Below are 11001 nucleotides of genomic sequence, written 5' to 3' on the forward strand. Positions count from 1 at the left end.
AAGTTCAGGTTCGAATTCCATAGAATAGATAACATGGATGAGATTGTCTATAATGATAGACAAATGAAAGACTTTCTCAAGATTCTAATTCATCCACTTATTCACTCGATCTTAGTGAACAATTGAATTGGTTCAATTTTATGGTGCCAACGAATAAGAGAAGATCGAAGAGAATGAAACGCACGTAGTGTAACTTATAGCGGTTCCTTCTTTTCCTTGAAAACGTCCGAAATAACCTGCTACAAAACTATCGAACAAGGGTAAAAATACGATAAGTAGATATATAATTTCGAGTGTGATCAGAAAATGACAGAGCGGCATGTGATTGAGTGATAGATTGATATTTTTTTTTGATAACCGTGGTGTCCGTGCTAGCTTGCGCGTACCTCGACTAATTCCACGAGATACCTGCCACCTCTCACCAGCAACGGGTACCAGGTAACTCTATCTACCAAGACTTTAATAGATGGGAAGAAATCACCTAGTATTTGCCTCCTTCATTGACCAATAGGCCACACCCTTGGATGCAAGAGTGATAGATTGATATTATACAATACAATATAATATGAAACGATATATAACAACCATCCAAATAAATTGTAAATGACGACAAAAAGTAGATCACTCATAATTCATGAGCAAATTTGAATCAATATATCACATTAAACATTAAAAAAAAAGAACTAATCTGTATTAAAATTCCTAAATTACTAATTTTTGCATTGTAATTTCTGCACATAATCTATCATACATCAAAGGACTCCTAATTTTTGTAAAGAAATTCGTTTTCCGAATTGTTGAAAATTTCAATTGGGCTAATTAGAGTGTTTTTCTTGTCAACCGAAGTCTTTTTTTAAAAAACCATCAAATTTCCTCGTTCCAGTGGAGGGACCAATCACTTTCAGAAATCATGCATATCCATTTAATTAATCTGTTCTCGTCAAAATGGCCGGTTCTTAATCCTGCAATTGTCGGTCTGACTCAGATTTTTTTTTGTGTGTTTACACTGCTTTTTTCCCCAATGGAAATGCCATTATTACCTGCTACATTTCCATCCCGTTGACGGAGAAAATGTTGCAGAAGCAATGCAACCATATAAAGACATGCCATTTTATTATCTGCTTGAAATTGCAACGACCCATTTTCAGATTTCAGTTTTTTTAATTGACAAATGTGGTCTTCACATCCAAAGAAACAAAACCATATTGCTTCTAAAGGTAAATGTTAAAATTCCCTATTTTTCGTTTTTTTTTTTTAAATTTATGTTGAAGTGATCATCTTATGTCGTCTAAAAGCTTCTTTATTTACTTAATTATAGGACCTCGCCTATTTGCTCTAATATCATATTGAAGTGTGTAATTATATTTTAATGTCTCATCTAAAAGCTTAATTTTAGAGATAGCACCTTATTTACTTAATTATAGGACTAAGCTACGTGCTGTGATCGATCATTTCATCTAAAAGATTAAGCTATTAGATAAATCATACTAATTATGTTCTTTTCAGAATTAAAAGTTGTATTTCTATTTACGTCAGGTGATGATGATCTATATAGAGAATTATGGAAGGCCTTTGCTGGTCAATCCATGGATGTTCCTAGAGTTGGAGAACAAGTGTACTACTTTCCTGGACTTCACATTAAGCAGGTAAACTTTCTTGGTGTTTTTTCAAGTAATAGGTTCTTGGAAAAAAAAATTGGTTTTTGTGATTTTCCACAGGTTTGTTCACAATATTCAGAAAATGTTTTCTTTTTACCATTTTCATTTGTTGTTTTTGGGTAGCTGGAGCAATCATTGATTCAGGAACTGAACCAAGGAACACCAATTTTAGACCCATACTTAAAGATCCTTTGCCATGCTGTTCATGTTCGGTTTCTGGTACGCTTGATCATTTGCAGCATTTATTTTTCCTGAAAATTTATAGACTTGTTTCATCATTAAGCATTTTGGATTATGGTTGCCTAGGATGTAGAGAAAAGTCAATGATTGATTAATGAAAGTGTGTAATGGCTTTTTTGGCATATTTAGTATCGCAATTGCCCCCAGGTTTTTGTTCTGTTATATTCTGCAAAGAGGTGTAAAATTTGTTTGAAAATATGTCATTGCCTACACATGCGAAGAAAGTAAACGGATCTGAGTTAGACAATATTAATAGTTAGTTGAAGTTTTTTGGACATAATATACATTGGTTCAGTCTTGAACATAAATGATGTCTGCCATGTGAGTATTGGTTCACAATGGGCTCAAAATCTTAACTTTTGTATATAATATATACTAGTATAAATATTTCAGCTAGCTTCAGATTTTCTTCTACAGGTGTTTTTTGACTGGTCCATTAGCATTAGGAATGTGAATAGACCAAGTCTAGAATTGCATTTCTAGTGATAGACAGACATGTTTTCCTGTTTCGCTGATTTATGGGCAGCTTCCAATCTTGTATTTCTGTTTCGCTGTGAATATTGGAGGATCTTGATTATGCAAATCAGTGACTATGATATTTAGGAATAGACTTTCTGCTATTATATATACTGGGATTGTGTGTACATTGTCCTAGGTTGGAGTCCTCCCACCTCCTGACAGTTTCAGGTGAGGAGGCCTTAGGGTGGGGTATTAAACACTGATGTCTGCTCAGTTTGCAAGAAAGAAACATCAGGCTGTTATTGATCGATTTCTAATAGAAAAACAACACAGTTCCAACTTGGAGATAAGCCTTGGATGAGGATTTTCCGTCATATTTTTGGTAGAAGGCTGACTCACAGTACCAGCTAGTTTAGTTTTGATTCCTTATTTTTTATAGGAGATGTTCATCTGTTATTGATATGGGAATGAGTTAAACATCAGTTGGAGGGGTTTTTACAGTGTTTCCTTTAGCATGCATCATGGATTGATAAGGGAGCAAAGCGGTTCGTAAAGATTTATGTTCTTAATGTTCAGTTTTAGATGGAAGAAGATATGGGGCTTATTTATTTTGTGAAAATTGTTTTACTTTGTAGGTTGAGAACATCTCGGAAGAAATTTATGCAGAAATTAATTTGTTGCCAAAACAGGATGTAAGATAATTTTCAACTTTTCTTTTCTCTTTCTAACAAGAAGAAATCCCATTTTAGCAAGATCCCCATGCTTGTTATTTTAAACGGTATACCTTACTTGAAACTTAATATTCAGTCCATCGCTATATTCTGCAGCAAACGGAGCCAGTAAATCCTGATTTTTATCATTCTAAGATTCCAAGGCCCCAAATCCACTCATTCTGCAAGGTTTTAACTGCCTCGGATACAAAAAGTAACTGGGGTTTGTCTATTCCTCAAAAAGATGCTGTGAAATGCTTTCCTCCCCTGGTAGTGTTGCTTGTCTAATAGTTTTTAATTGAAGAATTTCCTATTTATATTCCTCTAGAATCTTAATTAGTACTTGGCATTAATTTCTTTAGACTGTTATCCTTGTTCGATCAGGATATGTCTCGAGATAAACCTATCCAGGAATTAGTAGTGAAAGACCTTTCTGGCAAAGAATGGCGCTTTAAGCATGTCTTTGGAGGTAATACCTTTTCCCAACAGTACCATAGTAGGTTTTTGGACAGGCCTTTCTCGGTTTTGTTCCAATGTGTGGAATATTATGGCAGGGCTAATCAGGCTCAGAAGTTGGATACTGTCTTATTTTTTCTAAGCTTATCAAGTTAAAAGTTGCAAGAGCATCCAAAATTTTAAGTTGTTAAAAAGGGAAAAACTTATTTGCTGCATTGTAACCATCAACTTTTGTGTGCCATTCTGCTTCGATGAAAGTGTATATAAGATGTTTTATTCTTCTTTTGACATTTATTACCCTCTAGTCCCATGAAAAATAATGGGGTTATAATATAGGGGTCATTGGTGTCAATTTATTTTTAATTTTTTTCAGAATAAATTCTATACTTACAAAGAGAATAAATAGTACCATAAACCACACATCTTGAAAAATGAAATATGAAAATATTTATTGAACTAATGGTCGAAGAAAAAGTTATTTGACTGCACAAAGTAATTAAGTGCTAATTTTGTCACAAACAATTGTTTGGGAGAATTAAATATTTGACTGGTTACGTGAAAGATTTTTCCCTTCTCTACTTTTAAGATAATGTCTTCTCTGCATAAAATTGAATAGGCCACCCTCGGAGGCATCTACTCACTAATGGCTGGAGTGCATTTGTTAATAGCAAAAAATTGGTTTCTGGAGATTTAGTCGTCTTCTTAAGGTATATTTGTTCCAGGTCTCTATGTTGTGCTGCATTTTCTATGTTAGTGTCTGTATACTGCCATGTGTATTTAAGTTAGTTTCATTTTCCCAGAAGGGAAGAGAATGGAGATGTACATGTTGGGTTTAGACATCTACTTTGTCAGAAGAGCTCAGTTGAAGCGCCAATAGCTTCCAGCTTAGATATCAAAGGAGTGCTTGCAGTTGCTTCTGATGCTCTTGCATCCCAGAGACCCTTTTCTGTCTACTGCAAACCCCAGTAAGTAGCTCAATCTATTGATGAACTAGAAATTACATTTGCAGTGTGATTTCTTCACTTGAGGAATTGGAACAGAATTTAAGAAAATCTAGTTAGTAGGCTCCGGGAACGTCTGCATAAGTGTTCTCCGCTATAAGAATGACGCAGTAAACCACCAAGTCACTGTGTTTAATCATCATGTGTAGATGATATGGCTTAAGACACCTTTACCTTTCTTTTTTGTGCTTAAACCTTACAGAACAAGTCAATTTATTATAAGCTTGAACAAATACCTGGAAGCTATTAACCTCGGGCTTGGAGTTAGCATGACATTTAAGATGCCATCTGAAATTGCAAATTCTCACGGGAGGTATGGAATATTCAGGATTTACTTAACCAAAAACCTTTCTTGACTGATCTTCCATAATTTTTAGTTTTGTGCTTTCCTAGTTTTACATGTATGGCGAATGAAAAGGACCAGATGCAAATAAATCAATATTCACAAAATGCAAATGTATTCCTTAACGAAGATGAGGAGCACATGGAAGATGCGGAGGCCATTGTCTACTCTCCTCCACGACATAGTACGACACCTTCGGAAATAGGGGAGAAGAGACATAGTGATCACACTATATACATTTCTCCTGTGGAAGGCAATGTAGAGTCAACTTATGAAGGTGGCACAAGAAAACATAATGAGGTATCAAATCCTGTGGAAATAGAAAGCATCCGAGGTACAGAGGAACATAAAGAGATCACGACAAGTTCTTGGAATTTCAACCCAATTCAAGAACAGGAACTGGAGGACGCAGAGATAATCAAGGATATCCTTCCAATAGTTTCACAGAATCTCCCTCTTGATTATACAGTCCCATCAAACACGGACAATGATCAATTCCTACCCATTATGCAAGGTACACCTTTTTATGTTGTGTCAAATGTTTGTTTTATGGCAGCATCCAAAGGTGTGGCCTAGTGGTCTCAGGTTCAATCCAGCGGTGACAAAACGTTAGGTGATTTCTTCCCATCTATCCAAGCTTTGGTGGATAGAGTTGTCTGGTACCTATTGCTGGTGGGAGGTAGAAGGTATCCGGTGGAATTAGTCGATGTGCGCAAGCTGGACACCACGGTTATCAAAAAAAGATATTTATTTTATGGCATAATCACGAGAATTTGGAACAATCTGAATGATTCAGCATGCTATTCGTTTGAACTTATGAACTAGGTGTATGCTTATTGTCACTTCCATGATGTTTCTTTCGAGTTTCATCAGTCGTTGACAAACTTTTCATTGTAGATTCTGAGGAGTGGCAAAACTTTCAAGGAACAGATTTTCCTCTGCATGTGCAACCTCCTTCTGGAAACTCCTCAAAATCTATGCATCCCACATCTATTTCAAGTCATATTCCTTGTGATGGACCTAGTCATGCTGATGAGAAAGTCCATTGGGAGGGTTATCATGTGGCTCGACATTATATCCCAATACTGAGCAGGATTATCTCGCAATACCCTAGCACGCTTTCAAGTTTCAAGGCAACAAGTCCCATTTTCCAATCAATGTGCCTGGAGATTTTGGCCGAGTTAGTTTACTTGCTCGGACAGTTCACCACGGCGAACATGGACATCAAATATCTTAGTGAAGCTAAACGATACCTTCGGGACTTGAAACTGAGTGGTATCGAGATAGGCTGGCTTGAAAAACGTCTAGCAAAGGTTGAAGACATATTTACCATGAAAAGAATAAGCATACGGAGACAAGAACTCGTCCTTGGAATTGAAGACACCACGGCAACACTTAGGCTGATGAATGAAGAGCTTGGGTCATTAGATATGGAGCTTCAGAAACTGTCATCCAATATTAACCTAAAAACCCCTGCTGAAGAACGTCCCATATTGGATGGTCTGTTGTGAATTTTCTTGGTAAGCAATACAATGGCATTGTGCAAACCTATTGGAAAGCTCAAGTTTATTTCTTTGAGCTAAAGTTTTGTTTAGGGGGTGACTCCTTACTTACTTTCCTAACAGTTTCATAATAATTTACTTATCTTTTTAGCACTATGTGAAAGTACGGCCTGTGATCTGTTTTTATTTCTGGCCGATACTGTTGCTCTTTAAATACGGTTACTACTTACTAATGTTTGTTGTTTTTTCTTTTCTTTTGAAACAAAAAACAAGTAGCATAATACATTTTTGTAACATTCTAACTCAACCTGTGGCCTAGAGGCCAATTTCGGAAGTAAGGTGAATTTTGTAGGAATTGATTTTAAAATTCCAACGAATTGATAGTTATATAGATATATTTCCAGATTTATTAAGTAATTGGAATAGTCAACTCATACCTATTTAGTTATTAAACACTGATAATTAGTATGGAATTAATTAATTTCAAGTCTAGGAAAAGAGTATTGCCAAACCCAAATCCTTTTCTGTTTGTTCTCGTTTCTATTATTTGTACCTTACCAGTTCGCTTTAGCTCCTTTCCTACTTATAAATTCTTTTCCCTATCTTTTTGGGATGTAGTATGTATGTTCTTTTCGAATCTTTTCTTTATTTTAAAAAAAACATTAAATACGACCGATAACTTATATTAGAACTGATTAACGTGCAAATATGAATACCGAAAACAAAAAATCGTTTTCTTCTACTTTCATGACAAAGACAATAACTTAGGTTATATTGATATTTTTATTCCGTTGATTGGACAAATAAAAAGGTAAAGTAATTAGTTGACCATTCAGGAATCTAAAATGGTAAAGAAATTATTCGAATGTCATCGTCACTTATCCTAACCGAGATAGAATTACATTATACCACAGGCATGACTCAAAGATTTGATACAATGCTTATTATGCCGGTCTACTATTTATTATGGTTAAGTCATACAAAATACACTTTTATGAAAAGAAAAAAAAAGTTATCTTATTGCACCCTATCCTTCACTAGGAATTTACTGCTTAAGTGATGAATACTCGTTACCTTCAACTCTAAAGTTGCGACTTTGAGTCGTCAAGGGAGCAAAGTGTAAAGCTCCTCGGGACAATTGGAGCTTGGAGGGAATTGTTTTAAGGCTCACTTTGGTCTTTAGCCAAAATGTGATTTTCTTAAAGTTAATATGTCAAAATATTCTCGAAGTTGGCCGACAATTTGTTTTTCTTTTCTTGTTTTTCAGATTAGTTAGTCAACATGAAGGTCTACGAGTGGCAATATGAAAGATAGATAAAAAGATGATCTTTTTGTTTAAGGCGAGCAATAAAATATTGAGACAGAAGTTTCTAAGTTATTAACACAAACCTTTGTAGAATTCAACACTGAAAAGAAAAGGGCATACACCTTCTCTCTCCCTTCCTTTCCACTCGTACACACACACACAGACACACGCCCTCAACCGCACACGCACACACGGGCGGGCAGGCAGGCAGGCAGGCAATGTTGGGACTCAATAGGTGTTAATCGGGCGGGCTGGTCCGGGCTGGACACCAAAAAAAACAACCAGTCCAGTTATTGTTCCGGACAGGTTAGTGGGTTGGGGTTCCGGGCTTATAGTGGGCTAGAATTTTCCGGGTTTTTGTGGGGCTGTCCGGGTTCGGGCTTAACGGGTCCGGACCGGGCTGGGTTACTTATTATTATATTTTTTTTAGTATATTTTATTTTTCTCATTCAATGCTATTGATACTTAAGTATTTGCAAACTTTTTAAGGTTTAGAATTAAACTTTAAACTTTTTAAAGTTTTAAATTTGAAATTTGAATTTTAAAATTTTAAAATTAAAATTTGAAAGTAAGTGGCTACAAAAAATTATTTAATAAGACCAATAGGCAACATGTAAGGATCAAATTCCGAAGGTTTTAGTTTTATATTTTCATTGAATAATAAATAATACTTCAAATTAATTTGCAAGTTCTATTTTGATTTTTAAAATTTTTGAACTTGCAAATTAAAAGTTTACAACAATTATAAAAAATAAGAAAGAGTACATCGCTTACACACTAGAATTTTCAAACCATTATATCTCCAATTTCTTGGTCCTCCACTTCATCTACCTCTTCACGCCCTTGGTTTCGTCGTTCTGATCTTATCCAATCTCTAAAGCATACTAGAATTTTCAAAGCATTGCTTCCCAATGAATGACGGGTATCTCCTAGTTGCTGCCTTGCTTGGCTAAATGCGCTCTCTGATGCGACTGTTGAAATTGGCACATTTAGTACGCCTCGAGCCATGGCCGAAAGAACATGAAATTGATTTGAGTTTCTCCTCCACCAACCCAGTGGTAGAAATTCATTTGTACGGGGCTCTAGTGACTTTTGTAAGTAGAATTGAAATTCATCAATATTCCTGTTGCTGGTTTGTTGATGCTCTCCTAGTGTAGACCAAATTAAATAATCTTCAACACCATCATTATCCTCCAAAGCACCGGATGCAGATGTTGAAACTGAACTTGAAGGAATATTTGCATCTACAGCAGCAGAAGCATCAATAATGTTAGCATAATAATTATATAAAGTTTGTAAATGTTTGTGTAATCAGAAATACAAGTTTCAATATCAGGGGTTTCAGTTGGTGAAATGTCCATATAAACATATAAAACAGTGATTAATTGGTGACAAGTGGCCATTTTGATATAAGGGTTTAAAATAGCACCAATTAGGTAAATAAGAAGAATTGGGTAGAAATATTTTTTAAATTTATCTAGCATAGATTCAACAATAGAAGTATATTCTTCTTTTTTCTCAAATTATGGAGTAAAAGAGAAATTTCAGCAATATGAACTAAATCATTTGCAATAGTAGGATAATAAGCTCTAGAAAACTCAAGTGTATCCACATAAAATTTTTGTAAAATTTTTACAACATCTTCAATGACATCCCAAGTTCTAGATGTTAACAAACTGTTAGGATCGGTACAATGAGAATTAGCAATTTCAGTTATAGGCATTTTATATTTATAACAACATTTTAAGAATAAGTAAGTATAATTTCACCTAGTAACTATTTCTTCAAGCATGAGTCTTGGTTTTAGTCCATATTGTACATATTTTTCCTTAAATGCATTTAATCTAGCACTTCTATTATTTCCTTGAATTACACCAATAGTTCTTCTAACTAAAGTGATCTCATCTCTAAATAATTCAAGGTCACTCTTCACAATTAAATTATAAATATGACATGCACACCTAATATGAAATATTTCATGAAGTGGTGGGTGTAGATACAATTTTAATATTGTAATAGCAGCATTATTGTTAGAAGCATTATCAAATGACATACACAATTTTTTCTGCAAGATTGTAAAATATAGCAACTTCATGGATAATATTACTTATAAATACACCAGTATGACTTTGATCTTCATCATATTTAAAAGCAATAATACATTTTTGCATATAAAAATTATCATTTATCCAATGGCATATAACAGTCAAATAATCATTTTTATTTACAGCACGACCAATATCAGAAGTAACAGAAACTCTACAAGAAAGACTGGCGAACAAATAACGGATATATGTTTGATATTGTCCAAAAAGCCTAAAGATATCAGCTCTACAAGTACTTCTAGGAATACCTTTAAACAAAAGGTTATAAATTATTTGAATATAAGTAACAAGATATGGTGAAGTAGCAAAACTAAAAGGTAAACAACCTAAAACAATCACTTTAACTAATTCTTCCCGATCTTTCATTATAGCGTATTTACCCATTAAACCGCCACTACCCGGGTTAAGTTTTTGTTGCCCACCTTCCTCATCAGCACCCCATGCAATAAGGTGGTTATCTATCATGTGCCTACTAAGTTGACCCGTTCCCCCTGCCTAACCTCCGGTCTCATGTTTATAAACTTTCTTACAAATTTAACATCTTACATAATTTTTATCTTCTTCTAGTCTTTCAAAAAAAATTCCAACACTTACTTCTTAATCTTTGATTCCTCTTAATAGGGAGGGGAGGCCTACCTGTATTACCACGACCTTTACCCCTAATAATTTGAGTTGACTAGCATTACTAGGTGTAATGGTGGTGTTTCAAGATTTATCAGGTGATTGAATATCATTGAAATTATCATCTAAATTATCATATATACCATAATTTTCTTGAAGTCGCTCATAATCTACATTTAAATTTTCAGGTGAACTTTCAGAAATATGTGTAAAGCTACTAGAAGAACCATCACCACCTCTTACTTAACTCTCCCCAAACCGTCACCACCCCCTAGCGTACCGGATTGACCCGGGCTGTGATTGGGCTGGCCCGGTCCTATTAACAGGCTTAGTTGGGAGTGGGTGAACAAAGTCCCACATGAAAAATAGAAACGAAAAATAAGCTACTTATAAAGAGTTGGATACTCTAAATGGTGTGAGACCTTTTGGGTAAAACCGTGCGGGCTTGACCCAAATCGGATAATATCACACCATATTAAGAGTATCATTGGATAATTTTAGCCCAACAACTGGTTTTATTGGGCGATTCACTATCTTTACCCATAACTTCAATGGCCGATTCACTATCTTTACCCATAGCTTCAATGGCCGATTCACTAC

The 11001-nt window shown here is 35.0% G+C and overlaps 1 protein-coding gene across 2 annotated transcripts; it reads left to right on the forward strand.

Annotated features, from left to right (window-relative positions):
- The first annotated feature begins 839 nt into the window (after positions 1-839).
- LOC104116082 (uncharacterized) lies at positions 840-6522 on the forward strand. Of its 2 annotated transcripts, none has more exons than XM_009626874.4 (11): positions 840-1217; positions 1537-1646; positions 1782-1877; positions 2993-3049; positions 3185-3337; positions 3452-3536; positions 4140-4230; positions 4327-4488; positions 4727-4837; positions 4918-5381; positions 5765-6522. In XM_009626874.4, the coding sequence occupies exons 1-11, from the start codon at positions 1172-1174 to the stop codon at positions 6376-6378; spliced, it is 1989 nt and encodes a 662-aa protein (XP_009625169.1). In that variant the 5' UTR covers positions 840-1171; the 3' UTR covers positions 6379-6522. The 2 variants fall into 2 exon arrangements, with proteins under 2 accessions (XP_009625169.1, XP_009625168.1); XM_009626873.4 differs by having other exon boundaries at positions 844-1217; positions 4324-4488.
- Positions 6523-11001: the final 4479 nt, after the last annotated feature.

This window comes from Nicotiana tomentosiformis, chromosome 5 (genome assembly GCF_000390325.3).
Source record: "Nicotiana tomentosiformis chromosome 5, ASM39032v3, whole genome shotgun sequence".
In the NCBI taxonomy this organism is placed as follows: domain Eukaryota; kingdom Viridiplantae; phylum Streptophyta; class Magnoliopsida; order Solanales; family Solanaceae; genus Nicotiana; species Nicotiana tomentosiformis.

Coding starts and splice junctions, on each gene's coding strand:
- LOC104116082 (XM_009626873.4), top strand. CDS start 1,172: ATGTGGTCTTCACATCCAAAGAAACAAAACCATATTGCTTCTAAAG. Junction 3,338..3,451: donor TGAAATGCTTTCCTCCCCTG/GTAGTGTTGCTT, acceptor TTGTTCGATCAG/GATATGTCTCGAGATAAACC. Junction 4,838..4,917: donor ATTGCAAATTCTCACGGGAG/GTATGGAATATT, acceptor GTGCTTTCCTAG/TTTTACATGTATGGCGAATG.